Here is a 10801-nt window from a genome sequence, read left to right as displayed (position 1 = left end):
ACACTATTCAGCTCACTGCCATCTGGTTTACAACCTATGACAGGTGTATCTGCCTCCACCCCCTCAAAAAAAGGGTTGGGGTGGAGGGGGGTGAAGCGTAACCCCCATCCTGGCAGTTGGGAACTTCCCTCCGAAAACTCGTTGATCACACTATCTTGCAGGGCTCAAAGTGAGTTCTAACTCATCCTTCATACAAAGTCGACATTTCTGTGGCCTCCTGGTCCTCTGTCCTCATTCCCATTCAATTTCATAATTCCACCAAGTCTCTCAGTTTCAAACTTCTCTAAGTCTATATCACACCCTCCACGCAGTTGTCTCAAGGGTCTTATTTATCTTGCACCCCAACCCCTAAATATCTTCAATAAATGGCTGATTAAGTGAAGATGATGGTAGCTTAGGAAAACTGATGATGGTAGCTTCCAGTTTATATAGACAGGAAAAAAAGAAGAAATGGGCTTCTGAATCGAATCACTTCCCAAAAACAATAAAAGTTTTAAAGTGTAAAGTAAGGGGAAGACATATCACTCACCTATAGCATATCAATGCTTGGAGCACAGTAAAACATAACAGAAAACAGCATTCACACTACCTTTTGAGCACTAGCTCTTTTTCCAGCAATAGCATGCATAACCTAACAGACAACAAAATACAAACACTGTGTTTGCTTGTGTCTGTGGTTATGTGTATGCTATTGCTGGAAAAAGAGTTAATGGTCAAAAGCTGGTGTCAATGCTGTTTTTCATTATATGTGTTGCTGTGCTCCATGCATTGATCCATTACAGGTTAAGTGGTCACCTTTCCCTTATTTTGCATATTGCTCCATCTAGAAATTTCTGTTGTTGGTACCAATAATTGTTTCATCTATTAACACGCAAATTATGTTTTTCTATTGTCTAAGTGCGTGCTAGAATACAAATCCAAAGATGTGTGATTAAATTCTGGCAAGTCACAACTTTTTTCCATCATTCTGGCAAAGCTTTGTACTGTTGCATAGTGGCCTGGATACCAATGATGAACTGTAGGTATTTATACAGTATGTCATTGAGGGCAATCTCTAATGTGATCACACCAAGTGGTGTTCCAGTTAATGTAGAGGCTGCTGGTCAATTTAGTTCGTTCGTGCAGTAATCAGTCGAGAAAGTCAGTAGCTGAGGTAACACCTGGGCAAACTAGTAAAGTGAAAATTCACTGCTTTAGGTTACCAAATAAAGAAAATCACAGATGTAGATCATTTATGCTGAGTAACATGGGTGTGACATGTGCTATTAGGAAAAAAAATCAGAGTTAAACAATGCATAAAAAAATTAACTTGTATTTTACCTGATGGACAGCAAGGTTGCACATATCACAGAACAGTATCACATTGGAGTTCTGGCATTCACCATCCATACATATGCAACAGACAGCGTCGTCATCAATGACTACAGGTGGTGCACCTTCTCCAGTTTTTCCATTGCTCTGCATCAAGCATAACAGTGATGATCAATTTAAACATTATACTCCACAATTTCTAAATTTCTCCAAACAATATTAAAATAAATAAAACTGGGAAAGAAATACACCACAGTACAAAATTACACTCATCACAGGGTGTACAGCAATAAATACAAAAGATAGCAACAGCAACCACTTACTTACAATAATAATTATTTATTTTGCATAATTCGTTTTTGGCTTTACAACAGTACACACCTTGTTTCATCCCGTCAACAAAATTAGCACAGAACATCTCATGTAAGGAAAAGTATTCTTTCTTCAAATAAATACTTAGTATCGATTACCAAAGGAGCAGGGTGATGTTGACCCAGGTGCAAATGTGACAAACAGGAATTCTGGGTTCCAGAGAAAAGGATTTTACACTGATGATCTGCAGAAGTGACACTAAAAGAGCGTAAGTAGCGACCACATCCAGGCTTGCTTAAGGTAGCAAACATAGGGGAAAAGCTCCAAGAGAACAGCCTATACTGATACAAGCATGTCATGTGTCCTGAACCTAACCCCATGACAAGAATAGTTGTCATGGATTTCTGTTCAGAGAGAGGTTTGATGCAGCTCTCTGCTCTACTATATCCACTTCAAGCCTCTTCATTTCCAAATACCTACTGCAACCAACATTCCTTTGGATCTGCTTACTGTATTCATCTCTCGACCTTGCTCTACAATTTTTACAACCCCCCCCCCTCCCCCAAATGCTAATCTGTGAAACCTTGATGTCTCAGGATGTACTCCATCAACCGGTTCCTTCTTTTAGTCAAGTTACACCACAAATTTCCTTTCTCCCTAATTCTATGCAATACTTACTCATTAGTTGTGCAATCTATCCATCTAAGCTCCAGCATTCTTCTGTAGCACCACATATCGAAAGCTTCCACTGTATTTGCACAAATATAGGCTACATTTCTTTTTCCCATAGATTTTGGCTTAAAAGACCCTGCTACTGTCTATAGCTGGGATTTCCTCTCCCCAAATCATAAATCATCAATTTCAAAATGAGATGTACACGTATCTCGTGGGTTGAAATTAATACAATTATGAGTTACTGAAATTACTTTTGTAAATCATCAAAGACTTACAAAGAAAATAACAGAAAAATTTATACTTCCTTCAAAAATACAGTAGCTGTTCTTGGGTAAGGAGAACATAGTGCACCACTGCTTTTCAGTACCACATGTACATATTTGCAGACTAAGTCCCCCTACATTATTTACTGTAGTGCTATTCGGCATATCAAAACAGACTGATGTTTCATCTGCATTAGACCAGTGTTTCATCTGCACTCTCTATTTGAGAATGTAAATAAAAATTTTTGTGTTGAAGCTGGATCACATAATGCTGGAAATATATCACCTTTTTCTTTTTTCATAAGCTTGAGGCATTTTTGCGCAACTGTAGTTCTGTGATGAACAGATAGATTATTTTGTTGTGCAAATCACTGAGCCCACCCATACGTAACTTTAAATTCCAGTATCAAAATATTTCTTTTATGTGCTACTTTGCAGCATTCGATTTGGATCATTTCAGTTGCAGCGGCATATCCATATTTCCTATTTTGAACTAAAAAAGCAAGCAAGTCTTTTTCTGCATCTGAATATTTACATTTTTGCCTTCGACATGAAAACAGACTTTTGAACTATTTAGAGTTTCTCATCACTTGCACACCACTGACAAATGTTTTTTTCATCTAAATAAAAATACATCCAACTTCCCACTTTCTGTACTTCTGTGTATAATGCATAGCTGACAACTTGACATTGTTCAATTGTTATGTAGGGCTGCCAGCATGATTTAGTGTATGAATCATGTATGAGGTCTGTTCAAAAAATTCCAGGACTTTATCCACAAAATTTTTCTACACTTACCTTTTACTTATTGTATATGGTCTCCTTTATTCTCCTCCACAATTGATGTACCACTCTTAATGTCATTTCCACTTCTGGAGGCAGTCTTGGTACACCTCTTGCTGGATAGCGAGAAGCATTGTCTGTGAATTTTCTTTCATCTCGTCTATTGTTGCAAATCTTTGTCCTTTCAATGGGTTTTCAACTTTGGAAATAAATTAAAAGAAAAAAGTCCACTGGGTCCAGGTTTGGAGAGTATGGAGGATGAGGCAGCACAGTGATTTTCATTTTTTGTGCAATAGTCACACACCAACAGGGATGAATGTGTGGGTGGGTTATCGTGATGCTAGAGCCGTATGTTATCTCAGCACATTTCAGGCCAAGATGCTGTGTCACAATTTCATGACATTATCCAACTGAAATGTTACATTCTTCTGCAATCTCTCTGACAGTCAGTCTTCGATTGGCATGCACAATTTCATGTCATACCCGACATGACCGTCATCGCTAGATGCCAAAGGGGGCCTAAACGGGGTCATCTTTAACTTCCGTACAGCCATTGCTCCTCTAACACTGCCATCTCGAAATTCACAAACTGGGCAACACAATGTTCTGCTCAATACAGCACTGAACAATAATTAACAGACACAGCACAATGAATCTTCCAGCAGTTACACATTAAACACATATGTGTGTGCAGGGATGCCAACCACATTTTGCTCCAATGCATCATTGGCACGAAATTATGAATGTTCTGGAATTTTTTAAACAGACCTCGTACTTAGTAGTAGTAGTAGTAGTAGTAGTAGTAGTAGTAGTACTCCGTAATCAGAGTTAATTTAGTAGTGTGTTCTGTATTCGAGATTTACTTTTACTATAATCTTGTGTCAAAAGTTTAGTTGTGGCCTAGATTTGTGCAAACAGGATATGCTCTTCTTATCTGACTACTTATTGTTTATGCTTCACTTCTGTACAAGGCTACACTACAGGAAAATACCTTCAGGTAAGATTTCCTGACACTTAAATTTAGACTCAATGTTACCAAACTTTTCTTCTTCAGAAATGCTTTTTTTGCCACTGCAGTGTACATTTTATATCTTGTGTAATTCAGCCATCATCAATTATTTTACTGCCCAAATAGTATATGTCATCCTATTTAGTGTCTCATTTCCTGATGTAATTCCATCCAGCACCATTTGATTTAACCTGCCAAATTTTATCCTCGTTTTGTTTTTGTTGATGTTCACTGGGGGGACACTGTCCATTCCGTTCAACTGCTCTTCTATGTGCTTTGCTATTTCTGACAGACTTACAATGTCATCAGCAAACCTCAAAGACAAGAGAAATACTTGACATCAAAAAAATCAAAATATGTGGTGAAGGACTCTAAAAGTGACCTGAAAATGATGGGACTGCACTCTGAGATGACACTAATACGTTAAGAATGGCTCAAGAAGAATAAGAGGGCCAATCCCAAGAGACATGAGAAATAAGTACGGAATAAGAATTACCAGAGGAGTAGGGGGATGGGGTTGTGTCACATGTTCATACTCTTAAGAATTAACCTAAACTGAAGTTAACGATGTGCTGTGTTTTGTTGTTATTTGACAACCGGTCACTGAATACTATAGAAAACTAAATGAAAAAAAAAAAAAAAAGTGAGCAGAATTTGCTCCAATCACTGCCATCGACTGCCATAATTTTCTTCTTCTTGTCCATAGTTTCAAATATATAAACTACTTTCGAAGTGCCAAAACGTACTAGAATAAATAAAATGTGTATAAAACGCCGCACTGTACGAAGTGCTTGCAGTGAGATAGTTGCAATTCATGAAATTCATCGTCCGCGGCCTCTGGGCTGCTGAGGAGCACCACAGTCCTGGATGCAAGGATAAACCAAAAAAATCCATCACAATGTACCGCACACAGACAGATCTAGCCTGCGCAGCTCCACTAGATCCAACACGCAGGGCCTGCACATTATTGGGAAACTATGGGCTTCAGATCAGTAGGCCCGATCTATTAAGAGATACAGGCAAAAATGGCCTGCAGGTTGTGGCCCATTGTGGAAGTCCACTCATGTGGCCAGCTATTCATGTGTCACAGACACCATGTCGATGAAATGAGACTGCGGTGATCATCCACGCAACAGATAACTTGTGCAAATACTCTGAGGATCAGTACTAATGAGGACAGGTACCAACTCACCGTAAAGATGATTGCTGAGCCACAGACAGGCACACAGAAAAGACAATCACACTCTCACAAGTAAATTTTTGGCCACAGCCTTTGTCAGAAAACAAGAGCACACACACATTCACACAATCACTCAGACATAACTCATGCACACATGAATGTTGTCTCCAGCCACTTTGTCAACAAGCTATGAGAATGAGACCTAAACAAACCACTCCTTACGTACCCCTGCCTGTCATCGGCAGCTGCTAGGCTAGCAGCAACTAGTGGTGGCAACACTGACTGCAAGCTGAGGGGAGGGGTGGGAAGGGGTAGAAACAGAAAGAATGAGAGAGTAGGGAAGCAGCGCATGTACTCAGCTGTGCCTGCCAGCAATGACGCATAGTACCTCAGTAATCAAACAATTTCATGCTACTGAGACAAAAACGAGATTTTTCCAGTGTTATGTTTTTTCAAATATCCCTGATACATTTGATATTCCCTGATTTCCAGAGCCTGGGGCAATGCTGGAGACAGATGGAAAAATGGAAAATTAAAATTGGCATGCTTGATGGTTCAGTCAAAGATGTATTGGTAGCCACAAATGGAAAGATACACCATGCAACTATTATGACACATATGAAGCAACTTGCCATACTGCATTATTTTTCTCTCCAAACCAGGGTTTCACGTGTTTCCACAATTACATCCTTCCCACAAAGTTCATTTTCTCTAAATAAATACACATACAAACTTCTATACAACACTACTTTTAATCAACTATGCATTGACTGTCATGTTGCAACTCATAAGAAATATATTTGCTGTTAAATTTAAACACCAAAAAGTACATCAGCTGTAAAATGGTGGTTACTGATAGTTTGCTACATGCAAACCAGGAACCTTTCCTTATTGAGCATTGATTCTATTACTGATTATTTCCTTTTATGTGAGAGCACCATATAAAAACTGTTGCTCACATTCTTCTTCAGCACCAGCTTCATTAGTGATTGGCACAAATCACACATTCTCTCTTTCGCAATAAAAACCACTAGCCATGCACCAATTTAGAATTTGCTCCTCGTCTTTCAAACTGAAGAAAAATTCCAAATGAATTCACTGTCTTATTTTAGCAACTCAGTACGAAAACTCACAACAGGTTAGAAACCTATCATTTACAAACAGCTCCAAACTATTTACTTCTCAATGTAGCCAAAGAGGACACAAGTGAAATCACAGACATAAAGCAAATATTAAATGTTTATTGGCTGTAGCTCCACTTACAAACTGTACAATATAAAGTGTACGTTATTACATCGATAGCAGACCATTGTCAAGATACAGCATACTTTTACAGATAGAAATTACAAAACAAGCAATATGCAATGACATACTTGTAATAAAAATATAGTGCTCCCTTACTAACATGTCAGTTCCTATTTAGGGGAAATTTTATACTGTGAAGTATGTCTAGACATGACTAATGGTGTATAAAGATCAATACTTCAGGACAAATACTTGAAACATGTTTCAAATGGTGTAATTATTGTTTAACACCTAAATGTTGAAATGTTACCTTCCAACCTAACCTAGACCTCAAGCTATGACACAGACTGGTCCATCAACACAACCAGACTTTTTGCTTTCACGCATGTTGGGTTTGCCAACTCACAATCACACTGTTACCTTCCAACCTAAACTTACCTTGGTCTAAGCAGCAGATGGGCCTGTCACCACAGTCAGGTTTTCAACATTCATCTCTGCATTAACAATTCCATGCTACTTAACCAATCAGCGAGGTAACCACAGGGTCATAAATCTACATCTGTATTGAAACTCTGCAAAACACTGAAGTGCGCGACAGAAGGTATAATGCATTTTACCACTTACTAGGGTTTCTTTGCATTCCATTCACTTATGGAAGGTGGGTATAATGACTGTTTGAATTCTTCTGTGCACTCTATAATTAATCTAATCCATTCCTCACTATCCCTTCAGAAGCAATTGGTAGGGAGCTGTACTATATTCCTAGATTCATCATTTAGGGTTAGTTCCTCAAACTTTGTTTCTAGGCTTTTTAGGGGTAGTTTCTGTCTGTCTACTGGCAAATATTTTAATAACTATAATACACAGTGTTTCCAATAACCAGTATCTTCTTAAATATCAAATTAGGGAAATCCCATGTTTTCCAATGTATGAAAGGTAACCCATGAAAAAGGGTATAGCAGTTTGACCATAATTGTCATTTTAGCTAACACACCATTTGTAAGGCTAATTACCACAATGAAATATATGTACGACTCCTCAAGACACCATCCAAATTGAACCCTGCCTGGAACAGTTCCGTCCTCCGTCACAGCGGGACCCACCTCCTCTTCCTCAAAATCACCCTCTCCAAACCTTCCAGGAATTTCTGACTTCCAGCCTTGCATCTCAATCCTTCTTAAAAAACCTTAATCCTACACCCAACATCACCACTGCTGAAGCCCAGGCTATCCGTGATCTGAAGGCTGACCGATCCATCGTCATTCTTCCGGCGGACAAGGGTTCCACGACCGTGGTACTTGATCGTCGGGAGTATGTGGCTGAGGGACTGCGTCAGCTTTCAGACAACACCACATACAAAGTTTGCCAAGGTAACCCCATTCCCGATGTCCAGGCGGAGCTTCAAGGAATCCTCAGAACCTTAGGCCCCCTGCAAAACCTTTCACCTGACTCCATCAACCTCCTGACCCCACCGACACCCCGCACCCCTACCTTCTACCTTCTTCCTAAAATCCACAAACCCAATCATCCCGGCCGCCCCATTGTAGCTGGTTACCAAGCCCCCACAGAACGCATCTCTGCCTACGTAGATCAACACCTTCAACCCATTACATGCAGTCTCCCATCCTTCATCAAGGACACCAACCACTTCCTTGAACGCCTGGAATCCTTACCCAATCTGTTACCCCCAGAAACCATCCTTGTAACCATTGATGCCACTTCCTTATACACAAATATTCCGCACGTCCAGGGCCTCGCTGCGATGGAGCATTTCCTTTCACGCCGATCACCTGCCATCCTACCTAAAACCTCTTTCCTCATCACCTTAGCCAGCTTCATCCTGACCCACAACTTCTTCACTTTTGAGGGCCAGACATACCAACAATTAAAGGGAACAGCCATGGGCACCAGGATGGCCCCCTCGTACGCCAACCTATTCATGGGTCGCTTAGAGGAAGCCTTCTTGGTTACCCAAGTCTGCCAACCCAAAGTTTGGTACAGATTTATTGATGACATCTTCATGATCTGGACTCACAGTGAAGAAGAACTCCAGAACTTCCTCTCCAACCTCAACTCCTTTGGTTCCATCAGTTTCACCTGGTCCTACTCCAAATCCCATGCCACTTTCCTTGACGTTGACCTCCACCTGTCCAATGGCCAACTTCACACGTCCGTCCACATCAAACCCACCAACAAGCAACAGTACCTCCATTATGACAGCTGCCACCCATTCCACATCAAACGGTCCCTTCCCTACAGCCTAGGTCTTCGTGGCAAACGAATCTGCTCCAGTCCGGAATCCCTGAATCATTACACCAACAACCTGAAAACAGCTTTCGCATCCCGCAACTACCCTCCCGACCTGGTACAGAAGCAAATAACCAGAGCCACTTCCTCGTCCCCTCAAACCCAGAATCCCCCACAGAAGAACCACAAAAGTGCCCCACTTGTGACAGGATACTTTCCGGGACTGGACCAGACTCTGAATGTGGCTCTCCAGCAGGGATACGACTTCCTCAAATCCTGTCCTGAAATGAGATCCATCCTTCATGAAATCCTCCCCACTCCGCCAAGAGTGTCTTTCCGCCGTCCACCTAACCTCCGTAACCTGTTAGTTCATCCCTATGAAATCCCCAAACCACCTTCCCTACCCTCTGGCTCCTATCCTTGTAACCGCCCCCGATGCAAAACCTGTCCCATGCACCCTCCCACCACCACCTACTCCAGTCCTGTAACCCGGAAGGTGTACACGATCAGAGGCAGAGCCACGTGTGAAAGCACCCACGTGATTTACCAACTGACCTGCCTACACTGTGATGCATTCTATGTGGGAATGACCAGCAACAAACTGTCCATTCGCATGAATGGACACAGGCAGACAGTGTTTGTTGGTAATGAGGATCACCCTGTGGCTAAACATGCCTTGGTGCACAGCCAGCACATCTTGGCACAGTGTTACACCGTCCGGGTTATCTGGATACTTCCCACCAACACCAACCTATCCGAACTCCGGAGATGGGAACTTGCCCTTCAGTATATCCTCTCTTCTCGTCATCCGCCAGGCCTCAATCTCCGCTAATTTCAAGTTGCCGCCACTCATACCTCACCTGTCTTTCAACAACTTCTTTGCCTCTACACTTCTGCCTCGACTGACATCTCTGCCCAAACTCTTTGTCTTTAAATATGTCTGCTTGTGTCTGTATGTGTGGATGGATATGTGCGTGTGTGCGAGTGTATACCTGTCCTTTTTTCCCCCTAAGGTAAGTCTTTCCGCTCCCGGGATTGGAATGACTCCTTACCCTCTCCTTTAAAACCCACTTCCTTTCGTCTTCCCCTCTCCTTACCTCTTTCCTGATGAGGCAACAGTTTGTTGCGAAAGCTTGAATTTTGTGTGTGTGTTTGTGTTTGTTTGTGTGTCTATCGACCTGCCAGCGCTTTTGTTCGGTAAGTCACCTCATCTTTGTTTTTATATATAATTTTTCCCACGTGGAATGTTTCCTTCCATTATATTGATAACATGATAAAGACTCTATTAGTATTATGTCTAAAGTGTTTTCTAATTTTTTTAGGTCCAGACAATGTGAAATTATTTCATTTGGCAATGAGCCACACGTCGATCCACTATAGGTGAGTAGTTGACTTTTCCTTACTTTACAAATTATTTTGTTTGGAATATACAGCATATGACAATCTTTTTAAGTCCAAAATTATTCCACTGGACACAAACTGTAAAAATTTTGTCTGCATCTCTCTTCACCAGAGGCACTGCAACCACCAAGAGCTTTTCAAGGTCACATTTATTGGGCTAGAGATACTGGAGTAAAATGCTGGGGCATTTATAAGCTGGAGTAAATGGCCAGGATAAATGTCTGGGCAAATATCCAAAACTCAAAAATGCCTGGGCATTTGGGAATTTTTAAGGATCAACTGATAAGTCGCAATAAACTACGATCTGCCTCAAATGTCGCAACATCTCACAATAAAGACCCCCTGCCCCCACTGAAAACGGTTTAACATTTAAGA

General features: G+C 41.0%; 1 protein-coding gene across 2 annotated transcripts in view; it reads right to left on the bottom strand.

The window, feature by feature from the left end:
• The window catches only part of LOC124711221 (peregrin), a 256431-nt gene that overhangs the window by 220513 nt on the left and 25117 nt on the right, over positions 1-10801 (bottom strand). For both annotated transcript variants that reach the window (XM_047241178.1, XM_047241180.1), the window contains exon 5: positions 1321-1458. In XM_047241178.1, coding sequence (XP_047097134.1) covers positions 1321-1458 — 138 coding nt within the window. The remainder of the gene's footprint in view (positions 1-1320; positions 1459-10801) is intronic.

The sequence above is a fragment of the Schistocerca piceifrons genome, chromosome 8, assembly GCF_021461385.2.
Source record: "Schistocerca piceifrons isolate TAMUIC-IGC-003096 chromosome 8, iqSchPice1.1, whole genome shotgun sequence".
Taxonomy (NCBI): domain Eukaryota; kingdom Metazoa; phylum Arthropoda; class Insecta; order Orthoptera; family Acrididae; genus Schistocerca; species Schistocerca piceifrons.
Note: the sequence above shows the minus strand (reverse complement) of the source record. Positions and strands in the feature narration are given on the sequence as shown.